Source organism: Mercenaria mercenaria, chromosome 16 (genome assembly GCF_021730395.1).
Source record: "Mercenaria mercenaria strain notata chromosome 16, MADL_Memer_1, whole genome shotgun sequence".
Lineage (NCBI taxonomy): Eukaryota > Metazoa > Mollusca > Bivalvia > Venerida > Veneridae > Mercenaria > Mercenaria mercenaria.
In genome coordinates, this window is record NC_069376.1 from 63,699,552 (window position 1) to 63,717,433 (window position 17,882).

General features: G+C 37.4%; 1 protein-coding gene across 1 annotated transcript; it reads right to left on the reverse strand.

Annotated features, from left to right (window-relative positions):
- Positions 1–11,349: 11,349 nt before the first annotated feature.
- Positions 11,350–17,402, reverse strand: LOC123541552 (uncharacterized). The gene is made up of 2 exons (XM_045327103.2): positions 17,252–17,402; positions 11,350–12,306 (listed from the first exon to the last, which is right to left on the reverse strand). The coding sequence occupies exons 1-2, from the start codon at positions 17,385–17,387 to the stop codon at positions 11,867–11,869; spliced, it is 576 nt and encodes a 191-aa protein (XP_045183038.2). The 5' UTR covers positions 17,388–17,402; the 3' UTR covers positions 11,350–11,866.
- Between the last annotated feature and the right edge of the window lie 480 nt (positions 17,403–17,882).

Here is a 17,882-nt window from a genome sequence, read left to right on the forward strand (position 1 = left end):
ACTATTTCAGGGGCCATAACTCTGAAAATAGGCGGCGGAGTCAGATGAAAAATAGGAGGTGCGCAAGTTCATATTATGATTAAGACTCATGCAGGGTTTCATGAATCTATATCAAATACTTCTTGAGCTAGGCGTGTCACAAGGTGAAAATGTGCATTTTTGACTATTTCAGGGGCCATAACTCTGAAAATAGGGGGCGGAGCCAGACGAAAAATAGGAGATGCGTAAGTTCATATCATGATAAAGACTCATTCAAAGTTTCATCAATTTATATCACATGCTTTTCGAGCTAGGCGCGTCACGAACTTCGGACGGACGGACGGACACACGGACGGATGCACGGACGCACGGATGCACGGACAAGATCAAATCCATATGCCCCCACCACTCATGGGGGCACAACAACTTATCTGACAAGTAAAGCCTCTATGAAATGTCCAAATAACTGGACTTGTACAGCCTCTGTGACACGACCAACTAACTGAACTAACAGAACCTCCTTGACATGACAAACGCATGAAACTAGTAGCACTTCTTTAATAAGACCAACTATTTGGAGTAACAGAGCCTCATTGACACGATGAACTGATAAGACTAACACTGTATGGTAACTACACCGGTAGCCAATTGTTTGAATCCGTCTAGTATGACCTCTCCCGAGCAGAAAATGTCAAAAACATCACGTTAGTTTTGATGTTTTCTACGATTAAACACATATTTTTACAAAAAGATTTATAAAGGAGAAAAACACGAAAGCCTACAGGAGTGTATGCATAGTTGTGTAAATTATTAAACTCTCATAATATACAGACATACTATTACGTATGTGTAACATAGAAGAAAGAAACAAACAAACATCTGTACGTCGCAATGGCACTGTCAATAGTAAATAAAACCTGTAAAAAGATCCTTTGGAAGCAAGGAATGCAACAAAGAATAATAATAGCAGACTAGGTTTGATTGAGTCTGTTCATGAGAGGTAATAAAATGTGCAACACCTCTCAAGCCTTCTAGCACCGGCCTAAGCGGACCTCTATTACACATAAGTTGAATGGACTCCATGATCCCAAAATACCAGAAAATATAACAACACTGAATCCCCCGCTGAGGTATAAACCTGTTAGTACATACTGAAAGGTGACAAGGTGTACCAGTCGTGTGTTAGCCCTGTATAGCAAACACTATATATTAAAACTGTCGCTTAACGTATGTCCGTCAGATTATGGAGCTATGTCTTCCACGAGGATGTTCATTTGGGTAAGTGCTGAAGCAAATGTTACTCGTGATGTGTGCGTCAGTGTGTAGTGAATTGAAGCAATCTTCAGTATGCATTGTTCATTTGCTCGGTTTAAACACATTTTTTCTGGTCATCAGCAAGAATATGTGTATACTCATCTCAAAAAATCTTGAAAAGTCTGGTTTCAAAGTTGTTAGCAGTAACATCAGTTTGATTAAAAACACTAGAAAAATTAGCATCCATATTGATCAACATATGAGTATTTTATAAGCATATATATTTAAGATAATCTAAAATAAATGGTCTGACAGAAGACATATTTGAACATGTACCATTGTAAAATATGAAAACATTACTCAGAAACAAACATTATTTTAAAATTAGCAGTTAAAAGTGTTAGTCCAAACCGCAAACATCCAAAGAGATTAAGTCATCCAAACCGGTGTACACTTGTTATCCAAACCGTTACATTAATGTTTTCACGACACTATACGTTTTGAGTCCTTTTGAAGCTTAGGTGCTATGTACATATCACAGATTATGCATACTTACACTAAAGATTATCATATAGTACATTTACATCCATTTAGTCCAAATAGTTTGATTTTATAGATAATAAAAATGAAATTTTGGAACATCTGACGAAACTGAACAATTTCCGTGAGTTTATAAGATATATTTATGCTAAATACGATTCCGATCGCCATGTCAGTCCGGCGATTACTTCTTTGGACATTACCAGTGTTACTGAACAGAGTTTGGTAACGAAACGTAGCAAGACATATTACATATCTGTAAGAACTTACATGACCTTCCGTTGTTTTTTGCTTTGAGCGGCTATTGGACAAATCCAAACACACGGCTACCGTTGTAGTTACCATACAGTGCTTCTATGACATGACCAACTTATTTGACTAGTAGAGCCTCTATGACACGACAAAATAATTGGACAGACAGTTCCTCTTTGATACCACCAACTAACTGAACTGATAGAGCCTATATTACACGACAGCCTTATTGAACTAACAGATCCTCCATGTCACGACAAACTAATTTGTCTAACAGAGCCTCTATGACACGACCAACTTACTAGACTTGTAGATCTTCTATGACATACCAGTAACAAACTTATTGGAAAAGTAGACCCTCCTCTATGACAAGACCAACTAGTTAGACTAACGGATCCTCTATGACGCAACGAACTAATTGGACTAAAGAGCCTCTTTGACACGACAAAATTATTAGACCACTTGGACCATTTTTTAACGCGACAAACTGAAAAAACTAGGAGATCCTCTATGACGCGACCAACTAATTTGACTAAAAGATCCTCTGTGATATGACCAACTAATTTGACTGACAGAGCCTCTTTGATACGACGACTTATTGGTCGCGCAACCAACTAACTAGCCCAGCAGAGTGTCTATGATTACACTAGTTATTTGGACTAGCATAGCCTCTGTAACACGACCAACTTAATGGACTTAGAGAGCCTCTATCACACGACTGACTTATTGGACAAGCAGAGCCTCTTTGGCCTCTATAACATTAATTGAATTAACAAAGCCTTTATGACACGATAATCTTATTGGGTTAGTAGAGCCGTTATTACACGACCAACTAATTGGATAACATGAGCCTCTAGGACATGGCCGACTAATTGGACTGATAGAGCCTCACTGACGCGACAAACTCATTGGACCAGAAAAGCCCATAAAACACGACCAACTAATTGAATGATGCGACAAATTAATTGGACTAATAGAGCCTCTATTATACGGCCAATTGTTTTGTCTAGTAGAGCCTCTATTACATGACCAAATAATTGGACTAACAGGGCCTCTATAACGCGAAAACCTCACTGTACTAACACAGCCTCTGTGACACGATCAACTAATTGGACTAACAGATCATCTTTGACATTATAAACTAAATTGACTAACAGAGCCTCTATTAAACAAGCCACTAATTGGACTCTTGGATAATGTACTGGACTAACAGATTCTCTATTACATGATCAATTCGACTACCAGAGACTCTATGTCACGATCAAACATATTATCATGTATTATAGAATACTTATTTGACTAGAAAAGCCTTTTTGACACGACCATTAAATTGGAGTAACAGAACCTTCTTGACACGAATAACTAATTAGATTGACATAACCTCTGACCGCCTCGATAGCCTAGTGGTAGAGCGTCCGCTTCGAGTGCGGGAGGTCGTGGGTTCTATCCCTGGCTGCGTCATACCAAAGACGTGAAAAAATGGTACCAGTAGCTCCCTTGCTTGGCGCTCAGCATTAAAAGAGAAACTAGGCTCTTCTCTCATACCCTCGTGGCGATGGATTCCATCAGGAATGAGGTGATGAGAGTGATTCATATAAGTTTTAAAACATGTTTCACAATCGACCTAAAATAAATTAGTATAAACGAACAGAACCTCTATGACACAACTGTATTGGACTAGTAGAGCATCTTTCACACGGCCAGCTGATTAGACTACCAGAGACTCGTTCACACGAACAGTTAATTAGGCTAACATAGCCTCTGTAACAGGACGAACTGGTATGACTAACAGATCCTCTATGACACGACCAACTAATTTGACTATCAGAGCCTCTATGACACGGCGAACTGATTGGACTAACAGAACATCAGTGACACGACCAACCAACTAGACTAACATATCTTCTGTAAAATGACCAAATCATTGGACTAGAAAAGCCGCCTCCAAGACACAACCAAATAATTGGACTGAAAGATCCTCTATGAAGCGGCCAACCAGTTGGACTAACAGAGCATCTTTCACATGATCAACCAATTCGCCTTTGACATAACAAACTATATAGACTAACAGAGCCTCTTTGACACGACCAACCTATAGGATCAGAGCCTTTTAACACGACCAACTGGACTAAAAGATCATCCATTACGCGATCAACAACTTGGACTAACAGATCCTCCATGACGCGATCAGCTAACTGGACTAACAGATCGTATATGACGCGACCATCTAATTCGGCTAACACAGCCTCTTTGGCAGCATCTCCTACAAATAGAACTAACAAAGCCTCTATGAGACGACCAGCTTATTGAACTAACAGATCCTCAATTACATGACCAACTTATTGGAATAGTTAAGCTTCCTAGACACGACTAACAAATTGGACGACTGATAGTAATGACTAACATATCTTTTATGACCTGAGCAACTTATTGGACTAATATAGCCTCTATGACACGACCAGCCTATTGGAGTAGTAGAGCCATTTTATGACGAGCAATTAATTGGACTAACAAAGCCTCTTTGACACGACTAACAGAGCCTCATTGGCACGACCAACTAATTGGTCGAGCGACCAACTAAGTAGACTAGCAGAGTCTCTATGTCACACCCATTTAATGCCTTTAAAGCACGACCAACTTAATGGACTAGTAGACCATCTATCACACAGCAGACTAATTAAACTAATAGAGCCTCTATGACACGACCATTAATTGGACTAAAAGCACCTCTATGACACAACCGATATATAGGACTAGTAGAGGATTTATGACATTACAAAACGATTTGGAATCGTTGAGACTCTATGACACGACCAACTTACTGGACTTACAGAGCATGGGTGACACGACAAACTAATTAGACTAGAAGAACTCTATGACATGACCAACTAATTGGACTAACAGAGCCTCTATTACGTGACTGATTAGTTTGACTAGTAGAGCCTCTACGACGCGACCAACTGATTGGACTATTTGTGCCTCTATTATAAAACCAACGAATTGGATTAACAGAGCCTCTATGATATTACTCACTAATAGGACTAACAGATAATCTCTGACACAAGCAATGTATAGGATTAGTAGAAGTTCTTTGACACGACCAACAAATTGGAGTAGCAAAGCCTCCATGACACGCCCGACTAATTAGACTAAAAGAGCGTCTATAACACGCCCAACTTATTGAACTAGTTCAGCCTCTATGACACGAACAACTAACTGAACTAACAGCCTCTTTGACATGATCTAACTGGACTAGCAGATGCTGTATGACACGACCAACATTCTTTACTAACAGAGCTACTATGAGACGACCAACTAATTGGACTAACAGATCCTATATGACAAGAACAACTAACTAGTCTATCAGATCTTTGATCTTTTATCGCACGACCAACTTAGTTTGATTAGTACAGTCGCCTCTTTGACGCGACAAACTAAATGAAATAACAAGCCCTCTATGACGCGACCAACTAGTTGGACTAACATATCCTCTATGACATGGCAACTAACTGGACTAGTAGAGCCATTTTTAACAATTACAAATTACTGGATTAGTATAGCTTCTTTGCAAGACCGATTAATTGGACTAACAGAGCCTTTTAGACACGACCAACTAATTGCTCGAGGGACCAGTTGATTGGACTAAAAGATCCTCTATGACATGACAAACTTAGTGGACTAACACAGCCTCTATGACACGACCAACTAATTTCACTAACAAATCTCTATGACACGACAAACTAAGTAGACCAGAGATCTGCTGAAAATATGATACATAGCTTTACAAAATTCTGGTCCAGATTGCTATCATTACATGCATATGTTGACCTAAAAAACGCGGTAGGTCAATTTCTGGATACCTAAGGCTAGTGTTTTTTTCACTAAGACAACTCCTTGTGAAATATTTTGTGAGAAGTGAGGCTCATAGTCATGACCCCGTTTTCATACATACTTCGGCCACCTGTAGATTTAGACGTACTCATCCGGCTTATCAGGATGGCTAAATATTCAATGATCTGATATTTTATAGTTGTCAATCCTCTCACAGGCATTCGGCATATTTGTTTAATTATTTTGTTGGGTTTAACGTCTTACCGACACAATTATAGGTCATATGTCGACTTTCCAGCTTTGATGGTGGAGGAAGACCCCAGGTGCCCCTCCGTGCAGTATTTCATCACGAGCGGGCACTTGGGTAGAACCACAGACCTTCTGTAAGCCCGCTGGATGGCTTCCTCACATAAAGAAGTCAACGCCCCGAGTGAGGCTCGAACCCACATCGATGAGAGGCAAGTGATTTGAAGTCAGCGACCTTAAACACTCGGCCACGGATGTCCCTCGGCATATTTGTTTGGTGAATATTGATGCCATATATGACAAGAAACATAAAAAATTGTTAGAAGGAGGGTTGAAAATAAAAATTTGATATTCAATGCTTTATTTTGTAATATGATGTAACTCCACATATGTTGGTTCCCTCACAAGAAGGAGTACAAGTACATATCAGATCGATATATAAAATGTACTTAATTAAGTCTTTCGCAAAAACAAAAATCGACTTTAATCAGAACAAGGCCAAACTAACAGTCTGAAAACAAGCTTTTTTTTTACTCTGTCGCGTTTCAGTATGTATGTGCAGCATTCTATCGAAATCGGCATGTTCCTATCGTATGCTAGGTAGAAATGGCGGCGTAAGAGGCATTGAAAGAAGCGAAAAGGAGTAAATTCAGCTGGTTGTACTTAACAAACTGTAGTTTTCTTATATAAAACTTAACATCCCTTTTTCTTTTTGTTTTTCTATAGTAGCGATAATGTTCTTTATGGGAATATAAGTCTCTGAAAATCAGATATGCTAGAAAATATCGTAAAAACCGTTATAAAGTTAGTGGATTTTATATGAAATAAAGAACAGCTGGTGTTTAGTGGTGTTCAGCCTCGAAGGGATTAAACTGTAAAAACAAAACAAAACAATATGCATATACAAGATGTTTTTATATAAACATAAAGCTAAATGTATTATCAGTGAAGTAATCATCGCAAATATTTAGCACATTTACCTCAAAATGTTCCCAATTGTTTTTGTTGGGCTTTTCCTTACAGAGATAGAAATCTATGTGGAACAATTTTGGACGTGACGTCCTGCGACAGTCAAAAGCGCAGACACCTGGGGTGTGGAATATTTGTCTTCCCCTCATCCCAAGTCGCAACTACCGTATTTTCCGGACAATAGGCCGCGGCCTATACGTTAAAAAAAGTGAAATTTTCAGGGGTGCGGCCTATGCGTCGAAGCGGCCTATACGTCATTTTATTTTTTCTAAAAGGGCCTTAAACTATATCAATATTACATCTCTGTATGGGAATATATTTTAACACGAAATCAATATGATTTATTTTCATAATTCAAAGAATTCGCATCTTTGTTAAATCTTCACGATTTCGGTGTGTATTTGACAACAAGACAAACTGTGAAATTAGCCCAGTTGTTTCGCATCTCTATTGGATGGATAGAGGCAAACGTACAGACGATTACCGGTCTTGCGTCAAATATGTGTAATCTGATTATCATGTTTATAAGCACTGTTGTGCAGAAATTTTAAATAAACAGCGGATTTTCAGTTTTAAGATATTTACAATTGACATTATATATATTAAACTGAACTATGTATCGGTGATTGAAACTTGTTTAATTTAGACAGTGTATTCTGTTACATACCTCAAAGTAGCGGCCAACATACCGATTTCCATTCTCTTCAGCGTATGGAACCAAACGATTTTCTCCTTCTCGTCGGTATAGCCATATTGTTCTTATCCGATCGAATCAAGTAAAACGTTTCGCTGAAAGAGCCATTGAAAACAGCTCACGATAACTTACAGTTCTCACTTAATAGTTCACTATCAAGTGTGATTACCAGTAAATAAAACCGACTTCAATGACTATTTATCGAGGACAGCTAGTCTTTGCACAACATGGTCAAGTTCGCCGCTTTGCGGAGTATAGGCCGTGGCCAATATGCCGGACCGGCCTATACGATAAATTTCATTTCTGATATAGTTAAAATAAACGGCTGCGGCCAATACGGTGCAGCGGCCTATTGTCCCGAAAATACGGTACCTTTTCATCATCATTGTATATCCCAACGCAGACAACAATTATACAGAAAAGGTAAGATTTATTTTAGCTTGTTTGAAAGAAAAATCATCTGTAGGCCTACTGTGTTTAAGCCAGTAAGAGATAATTTTTCATGCCCCCGAAGGTAGGCATATTAAAATTACACTGTCCGTCCGTGCGTGCGTGCGTCCGTGTAAATGTTTGCTCAGGCTGTAACTCTGCCATTCATAATGAGATTCTGAAATAACTTGGCATAAATGTTCACCATAATGAGACGACGTGTCAGGTGCAAGACCCTAACCCCTAGCTCTAAGGTCAATGTCACACTTAAGAGGTCAAAGGTTAACAGGTCTGTTTCGTGTCCGGTCCATAACTCTGCCATTCATCAAGGGATTTTGAAATTACATGACACTAAATTTTCCCATAATGAGACGACTTGTTATCGCAAGATCCAGACACCTAGCTCTTAGTTCAAGGTCACACTTAGGGGTTAAATGTTAATATGGTCTATATCTTGTCCGGTCCAAAACTCTACCATCGATGAAGGGATTTTAAAATTACTTGGCATAAATGTTCCCTCTAATGAGATGACATGTGATGCGCAAGACTCATACCTCTAGCTCCAAGCTCAAGATCACACTTAGAAGTCAAAGGTTAACATGGTCTGTTTCTTGTCTAGTCCATAACTCTGCCATTTTATCAAGGGATTTTAAAATTACTTAGCACACGAATGTTCCCCATAATAAGTTAATTTATCATGTGCAAGACCCAGACCCCTAGTTCGAATGTCAAGGTCACCTTTGGACATGTTTTTTTTTTTATTCAAAATTAACATCCAAACTATTCTGGCATATTTTGCGCTGACAACTGTATCATTCTTGGGCATTCTTCGGGGGCATTTGTCTCTAATTCAGCTCTTGTTTGGAAAACTATCTTAGATAACCTCTGTTGTATGATAAGTGTCAGCGTGGGAATATGCAATGATGATAAAAAATATTGCACAGATGTCTAGTAGTTGGGGATGGGGGTTTAGGGTCAAATGTTTCACAACCCAAGTGTGTCACGCTGACCTTAAACGTTTACCTTAATTCTTTTCTTCCCTTAATAATTGAAAATATGTCAGTGCCATTTCTTTTATTTTAGGAAACGTATGGCATACATACACAAACAATTAAATGCTGCAAAATACAAGTATTAGAAATTAAAGATTTTGAATTTCTTTAGAACTCCTTTAAAACATTACCTTTCAATATATAATATTAGATCAAACTTCTGGTATTGTACTAGTTATAGATGTCACCAATAGTTGAATACAATTATCCTTGTTCTGTTACGTACGTGTATTGTGGAAAGTAACAAACGTAAAACAGCAAAGTTGTTTTAAATGAGTTTGTCACGCGAGGTATGAAATGCTCAGTACATCTATATCCACACTATAAAAGACGAGTTGCGTTTAATACTTAATTGGATATTTATTTGAAAACCATTCAATGACACGTAATTAATTATGTTTAATAATTCTTACTTATAATTCATGAATGATGCATTTTCTTCGTACTAAATATGATTGGTATCAAGAGAAATGCATCCTGGATTTAGCAACACTTTCTATGAATCCAAAGTTTTAGATCCATCAAAGAGTTCTGTCTATTCATTAAACAAGAAATATCTTTCTAAAAAGAGGTTCGGTGCAGTGTAGTTCGAAAATAAGCTTAGTATAAATTTGGCAAGTGTTTGCCCTTGAATAACTTGACTTTGAAGTTCGTGTTATTGTTAAAGGGGTCCATAAAAATGGAAAAGGTATGTCCAAAGAAACAACGTGATAAGTGTTTGAAGGTCAAGGTGAAATGGCTATACAACAATGTGAATATCTTGTGACTGGGAGTAATGTGTGTGAGTTATTAAGCAAAGGTTAAACTTTGTGATAGACAGACAGAGCAAAAACGATATGTCCCAGATCATTTAATCCCGACGCAATTAAAATATTGGTAAGCATGTTGAAGTAAAATCAAAAGATTCTTCGGCAAATCATCTAAACACATGCTTTCGTTTCGGTCATATCTTTCAGGTCTACTTCAAGAATGCTGTATTAAAATCATCTGGAAAGGTCCCTTTCACGACAGAGAAAAACATCTTGCATAAAAATGGCTGTAGTACACAAGAGAAGAGATTGTTACCAGAAGCCCTTTTCTATCTGGTAGACTTGTTTGATTGAGCCTGAACACCTCACATACTGTCATGTAAGATGCAGTATGTATATGCTTTTTCTATAATTTTTTATAAATTGGTATTTCAATGGGAATTTTTGTACATATGTATTTATTATACATACTTATTATAATTATTTACATACCAGTATACTTGCTGAATATACTGACCGACACATACCTTAAAAACTGTTAACAGTGTCATTCAGGATGAACGTTTTGTTATTTCACTAAGCGTTGCACAAGATAAAAGGTAAGGGTAGATTTCCCGGGAGCACAGAATTTGAACATTTTCGTCCAGTTAGCAGTCTGTTTCATAAATCTTTCGTATAGTTAAAATACTCGTAATACGTTGTTATATTGTTTTGCAGATGTCGGTCAGTCGGTCTGTAGACTAATCTGTTCCAGGTTGATAACTCAAGAACGCTTGGGCCTAGGATCATAAAAGATGATAGAAAGGTTGGTCATGACAAGTAGATGATCCCTATTGATTTTGAGATAAGTAGGTTAAAGGTCAAGGTCATAGTGACCCGGAACAGTTAAACCGTTTCCAGACGATAACTCAAGAATGCTTGAGTCTATGATCAGGAAAATTGATAGGAATGTTGGTCGTGACAAGCAGATGCTCTCTATTGATTTTTGGGTTAGTAAGTCAAAGGTCAAGGTCACAGTGACCGGAACAGTTAAACCGTTTCCGGACGATAATTTGAGAACGCTTGGGTCAAGGATCACGAAACTTAATAGGGAGGTTGATCATGACCAGCAGATGACTATTATTGATTTTGATATCAGTAGGTCAAGGTCACAATGACAGTTAAACCGTTTCCGGACGGTAACTTGAAAAATAAAACAGATTACTGAATACATCAAGGGGGGCGTTTCGTGTTCTACGAGCTCTTATCAATTAGCCAATTTAGTCACGGTGCATGGGTCAGTGTAATGGAAATGAGATAGATATGACTGAGACGAAATAAGATACAAAAACGATAATTCTTATAAGAAAAGGTTAATGTATAACGGGATAAGTAAATACTGACAGAGAAGTGTAATATTATTAGATCAAAAACAAAATATCAATGCTCATTTAGTTGGACAGTAAACAAAAGTCTTGTGTTTCCAATATTTCACTGTCGATTACCTGAGAGGTTGAAGCTTCAGTACCCTAGAAACCTCGATTGTAAAACGGAGTTTGAAGACCATTCTCAAAACTCCAATATCTGATTGGTTGCTTTTGAGTTCAGTCTTGAAATTGACCAATGAAAAGACTGCATTCTTGGACTGGTCTCCAAATTCATTTTTATAAACTTGGACCCTGTACACTTTTGGAATTAAAACGTCAATATATTCTTACAATGAAATCTAACACTAGAGATGTTTGTAAATGATCTTTCAGTTGGAGTAAAAAGCATCTACCTCTGTAAATCATGAACTAAATGTCCGTCCAAATGTTAGCAGCCTGTTTTAGATTAATGAACGTAGAAACTATATAAGAGAACGCACTTTACTTCTTCAACAGCCAACCCGATTAGGCAGCCGCATTCATCAGCCATCCTGAGAACGTATTGCGGATAAGGCCGTCGCTTTTTACTTCACATCCATGCCCGGAAACGAATCGAATGTTCACGTGACTGTCATGGCTCAGCCTTGTAAGAACAAACCCGGTTGCTGGGTGGACACCAATGCCGCTTCCACTGACGTCAGCGTCTGTCATGACGACACCTTTGACTTCACCGTTCACCATGAGTTGTGCCGAAAACCACGTTCCATGATCTGCAGCCACGGTCCAAGTCATTGCATAGAGACCCGTTTTGGGCACAACGAAGATCCCGGTATTTTCATTATACCAACCTCCGTTTCCGCCATTCCTATTAACTTGCACTCTGTCGAATATGAAGGTTTTGTGGTTTCTGTAACATTTTGTGCTGCTTAAGTAGGCATGAAAGGCAACTTGAGTACCAGTACAACCTTAAAATGATAATAATAATAATAATGTTAATAATAATAATAATAATAATAATAATAATGATGATGATGATGATGATTATTATGAAATTAACAATATGCTGTATATTTTGAAGAATCACCAATGTAGACAATATAGTCTGTGGCGATTTATAATCTTGTGGATTTTTCCCTTAATTTTGAAAATTTATGTTTATTTGAAAGCTTTTGTGTTACCTATTAAGAATTCTTTTGGTAACTTTTTTAACATGAATTTCAAAATGGTTGCTGTATTTCAACCAGTATTCAAATTATACTTAATTTGTAAAATTACAAAAGATTTATCTCCCTTTAAACAAAAATAATCCCATCTTAGGTACAAGATAAAATTTAAAGTTCCATTGAGCTTGCTTGACAGCCTCTAGCATTTGTATAACATACAAAATGCAAATGGATTTTTACAGACTGGGTGTTTCAACTTTAAAAAAATACAACTTCGAAAAATGTAGCAAAAAATCACATCCATATATATACGCTGAACACATTTACAAAACTATATTGTAGTGCCCCCGCCCCGGTCACTGTACTTTACTTGGGTTAGTGTAAAAAATAATGTTAAATGTAAACAGACCAAGGGCAAGGGGACTACAGTCAGGGGACTGAGTCCACCAATTACAATACTGTAAGGTTATTAATTGTTCAGGGATAAGCAATATGTTGACTAAACTAGGGTCTGGTCGCGACCCTATAGGCTGGTAGCGCCCAAGTTAAAAGGCTGGCAACGCCCGAGTTCAAAGGCTGGTAGCGCCCGAGTTCAAATTTATTTCAAAGTTTAAAAAATAAACTAATGACAACGTTCCTTTCGGCTTCAAACAACTTTTATTTATGGGAAGCCTTAACAATAACTATTAATTATAACTGAACGAAATAATCAGTAATGAAAATATCAGGCAAAAGTCGTGTAGCAGGCGGACCGAGAACCAACTCTAAAATTACAGAGTTTTCTAACAGAAAAACAGCCAAATACTGCTAATAAATATATCTGTATAATTTAATGATAATAAGTACCGTGCAGTTTCAAAGTTTGAATAATTCGTATAGGTTTTAGAAGCGTAAATAAAAAAAATGTCTAAGAACAAACTGACAAACAGCCTTTCTATACGAGAGACGGAGGCAAAGTGATGATTCTAGCGTTCTAATAATTAACCTTTGTGGTATGCATGGTATGCAAATGAGGATGAATACCAGAATCTAAATTAGTCTGAATAAGGTCAAAGTCGGAAATACCCGGACAGGTCCGTAACCGAGTTGATGCTACGAACTTACTTCGGCTGACTATGACGTCATTCGGGATACGATCATTTCTTTATATGCAAATAAGGCGGAGCTTAACCTCTAAACTAGTGTAAACAAACAAAGTCGAACAGAAATAAATAATAAAACAATATAGAACGCTACGAATCAACACTACATGCCAAGCATTAAATATCAAATACTTGACAATAAAAGTTAACTATTTCTGCAGAATATGAAGCGATTTCAGTCCGCTTGTACGAGATTTTAGTCACCCGGTGCATACGTACAAAAATCCAAGATGGTTGACAACTGTCAAAATTTCAACTGACATAAACTTTTATGAAGTTTTTACAAAGTCAACAATGGACATTACATGAAAACCTCGATTTAATTTAATACAGCAGGTGATTGTTGATTGAACTGTTGAATAACTCAGGCTGACATTGCGTACTTTTATAGAAAATCCCTGTGAAAGCTAGAATTACAGTTTCACTAACTGACACAAGCATGACATAAGTAGGGTTCTAACATTTTGAAATGTAATTTAGTAAACAACAATTTAACAATGCGACTGGTTATCAGTCAATGTCTGGAAATGTTACAGAACAATGAACTGTGATTAAAAAGTAGCTGACAGATAGCCTGACAATTTTAACATCAAAAATGAAAACTACTGATAGGCCGTAAAACAATGCAAAACAATTGCATTAAAACAAGGTCGTGAGGCATCCTGCCTCACATTACCCTCCCAACTGACAAAATTTCGTCCTCGAAATTGAAAAACTACAGCCTGTGACACAAAGTACAACAATAATAATTACTTTACAACAACAATGATGAGAATCATAATAATTAACAACATGCATTAAATACAATTAACATGTGTATGCACCCGGTGGTCTACAGACATAGCGATATAATCATGTTCATTTAAGAATATGGTTCGAATCTTTGTACTGCCATTACACAGTACTTGTTTCAATAACTTTAATACATTTGCACTATAATTGCTTTTAGACAGAAGGTAGAACACACATGCACAGATTGCATTTACAGATTTTCAAATAATTAATTCTCAAATATGTCATCAATTTAATAAATTTCATAGATGCAACATTTATGCTATGCATTTAAAAAATTTCACATGTTCCATGAACAACATTTATAAATACTGAAATAATTTATACAGACACCTGAATTCGGACCTATAACCAACACTGCATCTGGATTTTAGGCAGTACCATACTTAATAATAAACAATATTTCGGACAAGTACATAAGAGTTTGCCTGAGCAACAATTAAGCAATTGTGTCCTTTAAGAAATACAATGTATAACAATATTAATAACGGCCTTCTTAACAATAAATAACAATTGTAACAGTTGTTTATTCCAGGGCTCAGTAATATTCAATAGTTAAACTTGAAATGTACCAAATACTTTAAACAGAATGTTGAAAATTTATCAATTGATTACTTATAACCACTGACTGGCAACAGTGCTAAAAGGCGTGACAAAGTCGAAAATCTACTTTCGCTTATGAAAGTTAAAATACCAGAGATATACTTATGACTTATTATATCAAAGGTAAACATTACAAAAAAAAATTACCTTTAATGAACTGTTACCTTAATGATACCAAAAATATTACAACAAATGTGGTAATAATAGCATTTCATGAAAACGACTAGTTTATTATTTAAAGCTTAAATTCCTACTAAAATGTCACAAAATGTAGCCCATACCAAAATATTACACTTAAAATTTTTTCTAACATACAGTATTATTAAATAATTATAAAATGTGAAATTTCCTCACTAAAAGGGGGCCTATGTTGGGATCTTCCTGCGGGGTTGTCGACCAATCCACCTCTGGTGTATCCTCAAGCGGTCCATACAGTATTCCTCAGGGGGTCAGAATTCTTATTGGAACCTTAGAAAAAGCATCTCGGTAACAATTATCAACAGACCACCTTCCAGAGCTCTTGGTTGGTCATCTGTAACTTCACTCTTATTCTTTCCTGTATAACCATTCCGTTCTCTCTAAAGCAAACTCTGAATACATTTAAGGTAAGGTTGACTGACAATCCCATGCATTGATTTGATTCTTGTTCTGTCTCTATCATTATCATCTTTGACTTGGAATTAAAATGTTAAGATTGATGGATTTGCCTCCCTTAGTCCATTCATAAAATTTGTAGGGTTTAAGGTCGATGGAATTATCTCCCTTGGTCTATCACTTGATCCTTAGTTCTGTGGTCTAGGTATAGGTGCTATGTATGCTGACAATTCTCTTCCAACATCTCTCTTCCTAGGTAAAAAAGCATTGAAGTCTGCATCAACACGAGTATCACGGGGACCAAGGAGCCGTTCTGTACTGGCCCCTACAGCAACTCGACTCCTCACACCCTGATATCCCGTCAAAGGTTCATCCAGCAGGCCAGCCTCTGACTGCTCATCAGAGTGAAAAAAAAATCCCTTGTTCCAATCCCCTACCAGTATATCCCCCAGGTACCTGACACTGGTCTATAATACCATCGGCCAAGGTCCTATTCGCGTATAAAGGAACTGATCCACAATAATAAGCGTAAGTACAAAAATCCCTGTTTTCCCCCCATCCCCCCAATACCATATCAGTTCCACCTTGCAAGGCTTTGTTCCTGACCCCCGGGGCCCTGGCTTCTCCACTGGATATGATGCAGTACTTGCCAGGATGGATAAAACCCTGGTCTTCTGAAACTCGGTCCTCCCCTGAGCGCCTGCGCCAGGTCACCTCACCGGAAGGCGTGCCAAATACCACCGGCTGACTGCCAGCTGGTACCAAGTTGTTTTCATACAAATCACCACCGTCCATTGACTGTAACCTCGACCTTGACGTTGCCTCCGTCTCCCGGGCGATCGACAGTGTACTGGCGGTGGTAGAAATCTGGGTAGATAAGGTGTATCTGCTTAGGTTTTAAACGTAGGTACTTGGTTGGTAATCATGGTCTATGTCATGCTGCGCTTCAGTGGATGGTATATCATCTGGGTCCATGGTAACTTCCCTAATGGTCTCCATCATGGACTGTAACTAAATTTGTTTTATTTAAACAACACACACAAAAAAATGTATATTTACTTTAACTTTTACTAGTACAGTAAATATAAAATATTTACAGAATTTAAATATTCAAGGTTTTGGCACTTAATTATATCAATAATTAATAGGTACAAAATGTTTTGTATGAATGAAGCAAGTTTAACAACTTCTTTAATGCTAACTTGGTAACAGTTAGCAATTTAACTGGCTCTAAGGAACTGGTTTTCCACAGCCTGGAAACAGCTGTTTCATATCTAGGTCAGGAATGGTACAGTTACTAGTATTCAATGAAATATATTTGTTACCTAAGCCTGGAAACAGCTCTAATGCTATACACTGACCTGGAACCGGTCACCATACAAGCCTGGAGACGGCTACAATATTCAACCAAAGAGCTATAAAAATAAATAGATTGGCAACTTGAAAGGCATATAGAGCAAAACAATGCAAAACAATTGCATAAAAACAAGGTCGTGAGGCATCCTGCCTCACAATATTTTAGGTTTAGATGGCCCAGAAGCTTATTGTGAGAAATAAACTTATACTTCAGCAGTATTAAAAATAACAGTACACAAAAGTGTTAAAGAGATTCTTACCTTCTAGCAAACGAGTCCTGAGAAAAGAATCTGAACTCCAACATGGCTTGTTTAGAGAAATGGATGCGGAAATTGACCCTTGCAGCAGAATAAATATGAAACAGAATATGCCCATCATCCTTTCTTTTGTTTCCATTTTTTTTCTGGAATGGAAACATAAAAGTTATTTTGGTTCAATATTTGTTCAAAGGGTACGTATGTTTTTTGTTTTTTTTATAAGAAAATGAGTGAAATTTTTTGGAAATTTCAAAAGTTAATAATGTAGGGATAACGCAGGTTTTTTCGTGTTATAACGTCTGCAGAATCCCGAGGGATTGATGGGTGCCAGAGTCCGTAGGGCGAGAGTACCAACATATCCCGAGGGATTCTGAAGATGTTATAACACGAAATGAACATGCGCTAACGCTATTCTAGCATAAAGCGCGTAAAAATAACAACAACAACTAATAAATAAATACATTCTCCCTCAACGTCATTAAATTTCCATAAAATGCATGGGAATATCTGAGTTGTTTTTTTCACGTTGACGCCATTTCCATTTGAATTATCTGTTTTAGGGCCGTAATATGATTTCGCTTTGCCGCGGAACGTGCATATATAAAAAAGTGTTATAACAGCACGTGAGCGCGAG